Here is a 13,440-nt window from a genome sequence, read left to right on the forward strand (position 1 = left end):
GCCCAGGGGGGTGTAAGGACCCCTGTGGCTGCGGGGAGCGGACTCGCTCAGAATCGCAGGCTGCGACCCTGGAGGGACGCCTCTGGGGGGATTGGGGAGACGTGGAATTCTCCCCGAGGGGTGACGTGGAATCCACCCTAAGTGAGAGGGAAGACGTGGAATCCTTCCCTAAGGAACAAGGCATGTGGGAGATGTGGAATCCTACTTTGGTCCTTTTTGTGCCTCGAGAGGAGAGTCTGCTCCTTGTCGGGAAGACTCAGTGCGCTCGGCTCCCAACTGAAGTTGCTTTCGGTTTCTTGTTTGAGCGCCGCTCTGGGCGGCTTTGTCTTGGCGCCTTAGTTAGTGTTTTTGTCTCTCCTTGTTGTTTTGTCTTGTTTTCTGTATTTTGAGACGGGGATGGGACAAAAGGTATCCACCCTGCTTTCCCTCACTCTGGATCATTGGGCTGAAGTGAAAAATAGAGCCCACAATTTGTTGGTGAAGGTCAGGAAGGGAACATGGCAGACTTTCTGTACCTCTGATGGCCGACTTTTGAGGTAGGATGGTCCCCTATAGGAACTTTTGATATAGCCACCATTAGGAACGTCAAGGCCGTAGTGTTTCAAGAGGGTCCAGGAGAACACCCTGACCAACAACCTTACATTCTGGTCTGGGAGGATTTGGCCTTGAATCCTCCACCGTGGGTCAGACCTTGGGTAAAGAAACTGAAGCCCAGGGTGCTGGCTGTCTGAGAGGCAGGTGATAACAAGAAAAGTAGAGACCCTGAGACCCTGAGTCCCATGGAGGGACCCTCAGCCCCTCCACCCAAGATTTACCCCGAGATTGAGGAGCCGCCCGATTGGTCAGCTCCCATGCCTCCCCCAAACCCCCAGGGCCCGGATGATGCTGGCGCCGGTGCCCTGGCAAGTGGACCGGCGGCTGGAACCCGCAGCAGGAGGGCTCAGAGCCCTGAAGGGCCTGACTCGACCACCACCCTCCCGTTTCGGTCGTTTGGGCCACCTGTGGACCCCCCTGGGATCCAACCCGTACAGTATTGGCCTTTTTCACCAGCTGACCTTTATAACTGGAAGACTAACCATCCCTCTTTCTCTGAGAACCCAGCCGGCCTTACAGGCCTTCTGGAATCCCTCATGTTTTCCCACCAGCCTATGTGGGATGATTGCCAGCAATTGTTACAGGTCCTTTTCATTCCTGAAGAGGAGGAGAGGATCTTGCTGGAAACCAGGAAAAATGTCCCCGGGGAATGGAGGCATACCTACCAACCTCCCCAATGAGATTGATGCTGGATTTCCCCTGAACCGCCCGAACTGGGACTACAACACAGCCGAAGGTAGGGAGCGGTCAACCGTCTATCGCCGGGCTCTGGTAGCAGGTCTCAAAGGGGCAGCACGGTACCCCACTAATTTGGCCAAGGTAAGAGAGGTGATGCAGGGGCCTGCTGAGCCCCCTTCAGTGTTTCTTGAGCACCTGATGGAGGCCTACAGAAGGTATACCCCGTTTGACCCCACGGCCAAGGGTCAGGTGGCAGCAGTAGCCATGGCCTTTATAGGTCAGTCAGCCCCTGATATTAGAAAGAAACTCCAGGGAATAGAGGGACTGCAGGATTATACCCTACAGGACTTAGTAAAGGAAGCAGAGAAAGTGTATCATAAGAGAGAGACAGAGGAAGAAAGGATAGAGAGAGAAAAGGTTGGGCCCTGTCTAGAGAAGACACCAGGATTTTTTTTTTTTTTTTGGTTCTTTTTTGGAGCTGGGGACCCGAACCCAGGGCCTTGCACTTCCTAGGCAAAGCGCTCTACCACTGAGCTAAATCCCCAACCCCGACACCAGGGATTAAGACCAGCCCTGATGGACGCATGATCCTGCCCAGCAAAGAAGGTTATCGTTATGTACAAAATCTCCATCAACTAATCCATCTGGGCTCAAAGAAACTAAAGGAACTTGTCCAAGGCTCTGATTACTACATCCTGGATTTGCCTGAGGTTCTACAGAAAGTAACCTCCGAGTGTCAGGCCTGTGCCTTCATTAATGCAGGCCACCACCATAAGGTAACCGGGACCAGGCTAAGGGGAGATAGGCCAGGAGCTTACTGGGAAGTAGACTTCACAGAGGTAAAACCAGCCAAATATGGATATAGATACCTGCTAGTGTTTGTGGATACTTTCTCTGGTTGGGTAGAAGCTTTTCCAATGAAAAAAGAGACAGCACAAGTAGTAGTAAAGAAGATCCTAGAAGAAATATTCCCCAGGTTTAGTGTGCCCAAGGTTATTGGATCTGACAATGGACCTGCATTTGTTGCCTAGGTAAGTCAGGGACTGGGCTGCCAGCTGGGGACGAATTGGAAACTACCTTGTGCATATAGACCCCAGAGCTCAGGACAGGTAGAAAGGATGAATCGAACCCTAAAAGAGACCTTAACTAAATTTGTCTTAGAGACCGGCGAATCAGACTGGGTGACCCTCCTACCCTTCGAGCTGTTCAGGGCAAGGAATACCCTGGGAGGACTTGGGTTGACACCATTCGAGGTCCTTTTTGGGGTCCCTCCCCCGGTAACCAGAGCAGGCCAGATGACTTCTGACTCTGATCTTATACCTTCAAAGCCTCTCTTCGCCCGACTCAAAGCCCTCGAACTTCTGAGAAACCAGGTGTGGAACCAGCTGAAGGACTCCTATGAGGCTGGGGACCTGTCCATACCTCACCAGTTCCAAGTGGGAGACGCGGTCCTGATACGGAGACATCGTGCGGGGAACCTTGAACCGCGCTGGAAGGGACCCTATCTGGTACTGTTGACTACCCCACCGCAGTGAAGGTGGACGGGATCCCTACCTGGGTACACGCCTCACACGTGAAGAAGGCTTCCGCGTCCAGTCAAGATGAATGGACTGTGGTGCAGACTGATAATCCTCTTAAGTTGCGCCTTCAGCAGGGGGACGAAGAGTCAGAGCAACCCCGACCCATCCATGACCCTAACGTGGCAAATTGTTGACGTCGACTCAGGGAAAGTTATAAACAGCTCCCGAACTAGTGCACGGCCAGGAACCTGGTGGCCGGAGCTTGGATTTTGTCTCCGGGACATAAATCCTACGGCCAAAACTAACCCCCCTAACCTGATTCGAAGCTATGGGTTTTATGCTTGCCCCGGGACTTCAGATGAACGAAAATGTGGGGGGTCTAGTGAGTTTTTCTGTAGACAGTGGGCCTGTGTGACCTCCAACGATGGAGATTGGAAGTGGAAAGTCAGCCCTACCGACCTGGTAACTCTCTCTTTTGCAAACACTGGACCTGGGAGATACGTCATCCTCCCTCTTTATGCAGGAAAATCTTGTCATCCCTCAGATCTAGATTATATAAAGGTCCAGTTTACAGAAATAGGGAAAAACACTTCCATTTCTATTTGGTCTACTTCGTCCTACTTTTGGGGAATAGTTTACAATAAGTATGGAAACCAACCTGGATCCTTGATCCAGATTCGACACACAATGGAAAGTTTGCCATCACCCCCCAGTGGGCCCTAATAAGGTTCTGCCTGATCAAGGGTCTCCAAAAGCCCCAGCGCCACCTCCGAGGCCAAAAAGCCCCAGTAACTCCTCCCGTGAAAGCGTCCACGTCCCCTCCCAGGGAACATAACAGCAGTACTAGCTCTCCAGTCACTAGTGTACCTTCTACTGTCTACCCTTATGTTTACTGTGCCCTCCCCCATTACTAGGCACCCTTCCACTGGAGATAGACTGTTTAATCTCATCCTTGGGGCCTACAAGCTCTCAACCAATCCAATCCTAATGACACAGAGTCCTGTTGGCTGTGTCTAATGGACAGTCCACCCTATTATGAGGGTATAGCGCTGGTAGGGAACTACAGTAACTCTAGCTCACATGATGAATGTGCTTGGCAGGACCAGGGCACACTAACCATCACTGAAGTCTCTGCTCAGGACTATGCTTGGGTAAGGTCCCCCCGAGCCACCAGTATCTCTGTAACCAGACCTCTCTGAGCCCAACCACTACCCAGAATTATTATCTAGTACCCCCTAATGGAACCTGGTGGGCCTGTATTACTGGCCTCACCCCCTGTGTCGCTACCAGAGTTTTCAACAACTCTAGAGACTATTGCATCCTTATCCAGCTTTTGCCTAAGATTATATACCATGATGCCCCAGGGTTCGAGGACCTGTTTGACCGGAGAGTAACCAGGTATAGGAGAGAACCCATCTCCCTCACTCTAGCTGTGCTATTGGGATTAGGAGTGACGGCCGGAGTAGGTACAGGGGCTGCGGCCCTGGTAACCCAGCATCAAGGGTTCTTATCCTTACAGGCAGCTATTAATGAAGATCTTAGAGACCTACAAAATTCTATCGAGGCTCTAGAGAAGTCTCTGACTTCCCTCTCTGAAGTAGTTTTACAAAACAGAAGAGGACTTGACCTCCTATTTCTTAGAGAAGGGGGACTGTGTACCGCTTTAAAGGAAGAATGTTGCTTTTATGCTGATCATACTGGAGTGGTTAGAGACTCTATGCAAAGACTCAAAGAGAGATTAGATAAACGACAGAGGGACCGTGAGGCACAATAAGGATGGTTTGAGTCTTGGTTCTCCCACTCTCCGTGGCTGACCACTGTTGTCTACTTTGGCCGGGCCCCTGGTGCTATTGCTTCTGCTTCTACTTACCTTTGGGCCTTGCGTGATTAATAGGCTTGTAGCTTTTGTTAGAGAAAGAATTAGTGCTGTGCAACTATTAATCCTCAGACAACAATATAAGGCTTTGCAAAATCCCGAAGATGAGCTGTAATTCTAAGTTTTAGAATTATTTACTAGAAGAAGTGGGGAATGAAATGTTGTTCAAAAACTCGTCCCTGTCGCCCACCCACTCAAGGCCTGAACCTTGCTTTCACCTTGTACAAGTTAACTCTTACATGACCCATGTACCGGGAAGTTTGTGTTCCAGGAACTCGGAGGCATCATGAGATCAGATAGCTGTACTCCAAGGGCATAAACGACCTCCTCTACCCTGTAACCAGAGTTTCGAGAAAAGCCATAAAGAACATCTGTGGGACCCCAGATATCCCTTTTGCCCGCTCAAGACTTGCTTAAGTTTGAATAAGCGGGAGGACCAATCATGTATCGCCCCGCCATCCTTTTCCCGCTCCTTATCCAAAACCCTATATAAACTCTGTGCTTTTGTGGTTCGGGGCCAATCCCTCTGCCTCCTGCGAGAGGTACGTTATTGGTCCAGAGCTCTGCCCAAATACAGCTTGTTGCTTTTGCATCGAACTCAGTCTCTTGTCATTCTTGGGCGCCGCTCCTTTCTGAATTGAGTGAGGCTGAGGAATTCGGACTTAACAACAGCACTTGAATCTAGTCTCAGCTCTCACTTCTAGAACTAATCTGAAAGCCTTCTGCCGTTCTTCAGACGTTTCCGTCTTCTGAGATAAGCTCACAATTTGTGTCTGTGTTGAGCACATTAAGGAACTCAGCTGCTACCTTAGAAGCAAACAAACAAAAAGGATCAATCAATGAGATGGCTCAGAAGGTAAAGGCGCTTGCTGCCAAGCCCGGGGACCTGGGTTCAATCCCTGGGTCACTGTTTTAGTCAGGGTTCCTATTGCATGTGATAAGCACCATGACCAAAAGCAACTGGGAAGGGAAAGGGTTTATTTTACCTTAAGATTCTCAGGTCATACTTCATGACTGAGGAGTCAGGGCAGAAACTCAGGGTAGGAAGCTGGAGGCAGGAGCTGGCTCAGAGGCCATGGAGGCAAGCTGCCGTGGCTTGCTCTCCACGGTTTGCTCAGCCTGCCTTCTGAGTTTCCTACCTAGCCTTCAGGGTCTCTGGAATGCCACCTCAGTGATACTGTGAGTTGGAAGTTGGGATGTGCAGAATAGCAGGCAGGGCAGAGTGAGCCGTTAAGATCCACTCCGTTATTTATTTATTTTTTTTGGCCAGGCCTGGTCCTTAGGCGTCTGATGAGGTAATGTCAGGCCCCATTTCCTTGTGAGGTATGTGGGCCAGACAGAGGAGCCCTGGCTCCAGAGTAGATGCTTATCTGTGAGCCAGAGGCATATCCTCTGTGAGCAATTGCAATCTCAAAGAGCCGGCAAGTCTTGAGGAACAATGTCTCCTCAGGCAGAGTGCCTTAAGGGATCAGAATGTTATGACAAAACTTCCTAATACAGGAACAGCAACATGCAGGTGTATACCACGAATCTTCGCTCTCTTTGGCCATTAGACTTGTCTGTGACTCTCCCTCCACCCCTCAACAGGTGAATATGTCCTCTGAACTCAGACCCAGTTCTTCTCTACCCCAAAGGCTCTGGTTTTTCCCAATCTCCCCTAAGGCCTCTGAGAGCTCCCTGCATCCTGTCTTAAAGCCTTAGCCCACAGTGACACACCTAATCTGAGAAGGCCACACCTCCTCCAACAAGGCCACACCTCCTCCAACAAGGCCACACCTCCTAACAATGCTACTCCCTGGGCCGAGCATATACAAACCCATCACATCCCACTCCCTGGCCCCCATAGGCTTGTTCAAACACTGCGGGGGCCATCCCTAGCCATAGCATAATGCAAAATACATTTAGTCCAACTTCCAATGTCCCCATAGTCTATAGCAGTCTCAACGGTGTTAAAAGTCCAAAGTTCAAAATCTCTTCTGAAATTCATCCAATCAATCTCCTGGGCTGGTTCCACTCGCTGTTAGCAGCTTTTGTCAGCAAGCATCCTATGGCTCTGGCATCTTGGGGTCTCCAAGTCAACTTCAGCTTCACAGTTTCTTGGTCCAATGTCTGGATCCATACCTGATCTTCTGGGCTCCTCCAAAGGACTTTCATCACTTCTCCAGCTCTGCCCTCCATAGCACTCTAGGCTCTGGTTGATCCACTCCACTGCTGCTGCTGCTCTTAGGGATCCTCCCATGGTACTAGGAAGTAAGTGTGAGCCGTCATAGAAGGGTGGGTCTTCCGTCTCCCTTATGTAGGCCTCCAGCAGAAGGTGTAGCTCAGATTAAATGTGTGTACCACCACGCCTGGACCTAAAACTTGCTCTGTTCCAGGTTGACTATGAACTCAAGAGATATACTTACCCCAGTCTCCTGGAATTAAAGGCCTGTACTGCCTTGCCTGGACCTAAGATTATCATGGTTACTATGCCTCAAGATCTCCACGTCAAGGTCTCCATGTCAAGATCCAAGTCAGAAACAAGTCTTCTATCCTCAAGATCTGGATCACAGGTGTGCCCCTCCATTTCTGGGTTGTAGTTCATTCTAGATGTAGTCAGGTTGGCAACCAGGAATAGCTATGGCAAGCCCGGGGTGGATGCTGCTCCCCCGAGGCTCTCGCCCCTGTATTGTCGCCATCTCCAACGTGCAACTCTTCTGCCCAGTCTGTATCTTGCCTTTTCCAGTTGCTACCCTGAGGTGCTTCTCAGTCTGTTATCCCCTTCCCTTTCTTTCACAATCTTACACAGCATTTAAAAAAATACCCGAATGAATGCTTCCTCCTGTAGTTCCAGTTGTTTGCTGGCTTGTGGGGGTATGGTGGGGTGAACCAGGTCAGGCTGAAAGGTAGGCTTAGGCTTAGATCATAAGGACTCATTAGAGCAAGTCCTCAGCACTCCAGCAACAACAGAGTCGGCGAATGGGAAGCCTTCCCTTAGCCTCAAGGTAACTAGAATGCTACGGACCGTCTTAATGGCTACCTCCTCCCTTTCCGATGCCCACGTGGATGGGGCTCAGCGCCCTTCTCAGAACATGAAGCCTCCTTAACTGCGCTGGCCTAATTGGCCATGACTAGTCTGTGTACTTGTGGAGTGGGGGAGAGGGGAAGACACATGTCCCAGCTCTAATGGATTACGCACGAACATATCCTGTCAGGGTGTGGGCAGATGTCTTTCATGATCTGTATTGCATCAGATATTTAGGTGCACCAGTGTCTTGCCTGCATGTATGAATATGTACCACTTGTAGACACGTGTGAGGCCGGAAGAGGGAGGACATCAGATCCCATGATACGGGAGTTAGAGACAGCTGTGAGCTGCAGCGTGGATGCTGGGAACTGAAAGCTGCAGGTGTTCCATTGAGCTGTTTAAACCAGGAAGCCATCTCTCGGTCCAGATTTAATTTATTTAACTGATCCCTCCCCCCCTTCCTTCTTTTCTCCCTGCCTCTACAGGAGAAAATAATGAATGTCAAGGGGAAAGTAATCCTGTCGGTGCTGATGGTCTCAACCGTGCTTGTCGTGTTTTGGGAATATGTCAACAGGTAATTATGAAGCCAGAGGCTTCTTATGAAGAGAGGCTGCTTTCATCCACGTGGCTGGTTCCAACTGAGCGACCAAGCAGGCTGAACGTCGTCAGGAACCGAGCCATAAACAGGATTCCACTCTTCCTGTGTTCCTGAGTCTGGGATGGTCATTAAAACCACAGACCATCCAGGTCACTTCTGCCTAAGTAGCGATCCTCCTTCTTGCCGTGCTTCTCGGACCTCGAATTTCTGTAGGCTGGACCCAGAGAGAAAGCGCCCTAAGTCAAAAACCACAATCTCAAGTGATTTGTGTAAGCAGATCCCAGAGAATTCAAGCCATGTATGGAATCCTTCTGCTTGGAAAGCCGAGGCAGGAGGATTATACAAATGTAAGAGCAAGCTGGTCTACATAGTGACTCCCAGGCCAGCCCTGGAGACCCTGGCTCTAAAAACAAAGGGGCTGGAGAGATGGCTCAGCAGCTAAGAGCATTGGCTGCTCTTTCAGAGAAGCTGGGTTTGATTCCCAGCATCCCCTGTGCACGGTGACCCACAAACACCGGTAACTCCAGTGTCATGGGTTCTACACTGTTTTCTGGCCTCCGTGGATACCAGAAGCACAAATGGAGTTTGTGTATCCATACACACAGGCAAAACACACATACTCATAAAACTGGAAAATAAATAAAATTCAGGTAGGAATTCCACAAGAAACCAGCTCTGAGTCCCGCAGTCCTAAAATACTTGTAGGATTAAAGGGACCATCCAAGTTGCTGGGTTTTGCTGCAAAAATACCAAGTTTTACCAGTGATTCATTTGTGCCTGGCTAAAACACTCTTTTTCCCTCCCTTCTCGTCTTGGCTTTGGAAAGCAGGGTGAATGAAATGTTTCTCCGTTGTCAATTGAGTCTGTGAGTCAAAACCTACGTGCTGCCTGTGTTTCTGGGAGCTGGGGTGTCTGCGGCCTCCGGGGAGATATGTCTTCACCGGAAAGTCCCTGCAGGCTCCTAGGAAAGAGCGCTGCTTGAGCTCCATTCCGCTTCAACAAGTCCAGAGCTCACTGGAGGAGTTTTCTCAGAAGAGCACTGTTTTCACAGTGAATGCTCAGTGGCCCCAGAGTTCTTTGATCTGGATGGTCATCTGATGTGTCTCTTTTTGCATTTTAAAATCAGATATGAGCCAGCCGACCTCTTTTGGCTACAGAAAAAGGAAACTGAATCTTTAGGTCCAGGAGTAGGAGGGGCAACCTTCCAGTCAGAATGCAGAAGAGATTGAGTTTCAAGGTGGGGCAAACACATAACTGCTTCCGGGACGTTCTGTTGTTTTCATTCTGAGTAGCTACTTTTGAGAAAGGGCCTGACCAGGTAGGGTGTGACCAACTTAAGGTCTGGAGAGTAGGCCATTTGAATTGAGGGAGGTAGTGCAAGTAAGATGATTCACTAGTTGGATGTGGCAACCCTCAGGCCCTTGGGCTGAAGAGCATCCTGGCTGGACCATAAAATCAGACTGCCTGCTTGGTCCTGGGTTCCCATTCACTGCCTGTGTGATCTTGGGCAAATTACTCAGCTACTCTGTTCTTCAGGTCCCTATTTTAAAAAAAGGGGTGAGGGGTGCTGGGGAGATAGCTCAGTGGTTAAGAGCACTGACTGCTCCTCCAGAGGTCCTGAGTTCAATTCCCAGCAACCACATGGTGGCTCACAACCATCTGTTATGGGGTCTGATGCCCTCTTCTGGTGTGTCTGAAGACAGCTACAGTGTAATCATATGCATACAATCTTTAAAAAAATGTTTTTAAAAAAATGGGGATAATATCCCAGTATGGTGGATGAGACCTGCAAACCCCACACTTGAGTGACTGAGTCGGGAGGATCACTCTGAGTTAAAGCCAATCTGGGTTACATAGAAAGGTTAAGGCCAGCCTGAACTGCAGAATGAGAGGCTATGTTTAAAAAAAGAAACAAACAAATAAACAAAGAGACTACCTGGCTTGGAAGGCGATTCATAGACACCTACAAAGCATGTCCTATGGACAAGGTGCCACGCTGGGATCAGATCAGGGAGGGCACAAAAGAGGTGGTTCTTTAAGCTGTGCCTTGGAGGATCCGTGCTTGCTAAAGTGTTAGTTTAGCCTGAATGTTATTGGCAGATTCTGGGAGAGGATGGTACAATTTAGAAGGAAGGCTGTTAAAGACAAGTTGGTAACCATTAACTACAAAATAGTGCCCCAATGCCGGGCAGTGTTCTGAATGTTCTTTCCCCATCTCCTCATGGTTGCCACCTTTTCTCAGGGTACCCCCCTTTCTTCTCATTGCCTCCCCCTTCCCATTGTCTCCTCAGCATTGTTCTATGGCAAGATGTGGAATTAAAGCCACAAGCTCAGATTCTGAACCTCATTAGCAGAATGACTTTGAGACGATTCATGGTTCGCCCTGCTCTTCAGAGGGAGGCTGGGGACAGAAGTGGTGTGAGGATTCCCAAAGCCACTGTATGTCGACTTCCTGGACCAGTGCATTAAAACATTTATTTACGGGTTAGGGTCATTAGGGCTTGATCCTGGAGTGTGGGTCTTGGGGTAAAGCTGGAGGAGGTCAGAGGACAGGAAGGTGGATGCTTGCTCCCTAGGAGGAGGCTTGAGCTCTGGCATGGGGAGGAAGAGAAGAGAGGCCAAAGAACCCTGGTAGAATCGGAAACAACTATTACTATGGGATGAACAAAGTCAGGTGTAGGGCTTGGGCACCGTGCCTCTGCCAGAGTCAAATTATTCAGTATAGCACTAAGTCCTGTCTTTTTGAGACACTTCTCAGTATGTAGCCCTCATTGGTTGTTGCTATGCAGAGCAGAGAGGCTTCAAACTTGTGGCCTCTGCCGCTAAGGCTGGAATTAGAAGCACCAAGCCACCACACACATTCCCCAGAAGCCTCTCTGGTTAGCACTGTCAAGAGCCATGGCTGCCTTGAACACTGCCCCACTTCCTAACCATTCTCCACACCAACTCTTAACACCCATTGCTACTCTCCAGCAACACTCCCTTTCTAACAGTTCTTCCCAGGCAAATCCCCCCGGCAGGCGGGATTATGTTGCTGTCTGTTGCCTTCTCTGTTACATTGTATATTTCAAGGCTAAGGACCTGTCTGCCGTGACCTGCAGTAAGTCCCAGCACTGGGTGTGTAGGACATGCCCAGCAAGTCTTACAGAGTGACTGACAAGGGCTAGTGCCCTAAAATAGTCCTTGTCGCTGGCCTGGCCTTCTGGGTGCGGTTAAAGCAACACCCCTGGGGGCTGCTCAGCAGAAGGGAATTTGAGCTGAATGTGGCCGGCTGTTTCCTGTGGAGAAGATAAATCCTCAGTGTGAGAGGGCTGGCTGTGGTGCCTCAACCTTCCCCGCCTTCCGCACTGCCCAGCATCTGGGACTGTGGTGGAAGAGGTCCTTCCTGTCGTAACAAACAGCTGGGTGACTTTAAAAGAGAGAACAAGGGGCGGGGGGAGAAAAATCCCCCAAACAAAAAACAAGAATTGAGAATGTTTCGATGCCCACTTCAGTTCCTCAGTGATGCTTGCGGAAATCACCTGAGAACTCAGTGCTTAAGGAAGACCACTGCAGTGGAACCTTTCTGTGAATTAAAAGTATATGACATGTTCCTGTTTCTTATTTGCCTGTAGCCCAGAAGGCTCTTTCTTGTGGATATATCACACAAAGTAAGTGTTCTGAATTCTATGTATCTATCAGATGTCTTGATCACGTGATCTTTTAGCCCCTATAGGTGATTCTCCCTCTGTAAACCAGCCAGTGTGGTACTCAGACCACAGTATAGGGAGAAGGAGAGAGGCTAGGACAGGGAGGAGGATCCCTAAAGCCCTGGAGTCAGGGCTGTACTCAGCCAGTGCCCAAACTGGTCTTTATAGAATAGTGACGAGTTTTGCCCTCAGTTCTGATCAGAGGATTCTCCTCAAATCATGTCATGGGGATCATTTTTGGTTGACCTAGGAAAAGAACCCAGGGAACTGGACGCTGTAGCATTTACCTGCGGCGCTGGTGCGAGGCACTGAGGGAGGAGTGTTAGGTCAAGCTCCAGTTTCTTATTTTTGGCACGGTGGCCAGGAAGCTCAGGAAACTATTGGTAAAGGCTTTCACCACACTTAGCCGTCACTTGAGTGTAATTCATTCCCTGGTGTTTACACCTGGTGTGTCCTCAGCTGCCGAGAGATCTTGGCCACACACTCAAACCCACCGAGCCTCCCTTCAGCTGTGTAGGGAGTACAGCTGTGACACTTTCATTGGGGACCTCCAAGGTCATGTGAAAGTATATACTAGAGAACCAAATAAATTGGTGGCGTTTCCATGCTGTATGTGTGTGGTATGTGCACGCATGTGAACGGGCGTTTACAGATGTGCTTGCCTATGCATGTACCAGTGTGGGTCAGAGGGCAACTTTTAATATTCTATTCTTCTGTTCCTCTGGTTTGGAGACAAAGTCTGTTACTGAACAGGGTAGTATTTGTGGCTACACTAGCTGGCCAGCCACCCCACCTCATCCCCACTATGTGCCAGGGTTCTAGACTTGCACCACTCACTTTGACCCTCGTCTGAATGCTGGGGATTTGAACTTGGGTCCTCATGCTTTTGAAACAAGCACTTTATCTACTGCGAAATCTTCCTAGCCACTAATATTTCTTTTTTTATTAAAATTGTGTGTGTGTGTGTGTGTGTGTGTGTGTGTGCAGATCAGAGGATAACTTGTTTATTTCCTTCTATTCGTGGGTCCAGGAATTGAACTCGGGTCATCAGACTTGGTGGCAAGTATCTTTTTACCCACTGAGACATTTTGCTGGCCTTTTTCTATTTCCTATGATTATCTTTCATTCTTGTGTTCTTTCCCGATTATTATAAGCATGCCTTGGATTCATTAACTATCTCGCACATCTCCAGAGGCAGATGAGGTCTCAAGTGGGGATTTCTTAGCCAGGTGTGGTAGAGTGTGCCTGTGTCCCAGCCAGAGGCCAAGCGGGAGGACGACTGAGTTAGTAAACGCGAGACTAGCCTGAGCTACATACCAGGACCCCATACCAGGACCCCATCTTCTAACAGGGTCCTAATGCTGCAGGCCTGTTCACAGTCACCTCCTCCGATCAGAGACACCTGAAATGAGAGACCTCCCCCCCCCCCTCCGGAGCTGGGGACCGAACCCAGGGCCTTGCGCTCACTAGGCAAGCGC

The 13,440-nt window shown here is 49.5% G+C and overlaps 1 protein-coding gene across 2 annotated transcripts in view; it reads left to right on the forward strand.

The window, feature by feature from the left end:
* Positions 1-13,440, forward strand: part of LOC116901100 (N-acetyllactosaminide alpha-1,3-galactosyltransferase) — a 72,589-nt gene that overhangs the window by 43,725 nt on the left and 15,424 nt on the right. For both annotated transcript variants that reach the window (XM_032902662.1, XM_032902663.1), the window contains exons 3-4: positions 7,044-7,220; positions 8,161-8,249. In XM_032902662.1, coding sequence (XP_032758553.1) covers positions 7,128-7,220; positions 8,161-8,249 — 182 coding nt within the window. In that variant the 5' untranslated portion in view covers positions 7,044-7,127. The remainder of the gene's footprint in view (positions 1-7,043; positions 7,221-8,160; positions 8,250-13,440) is intronic.

The sequence above is a fragment of the Rattus rattus genome, chromosome 5, assembly GCF_011064425.1.
Source record: "Rattus rattus isolate New Zealand chromosome 5, Rrattus_CSIRO_v1, whole genome shotgun sequence".
NCBI lineage: Eukaryota > Metazoa > Chordata > Mammalia > Rodentia > Muridae > Rattus > Rattus rattus.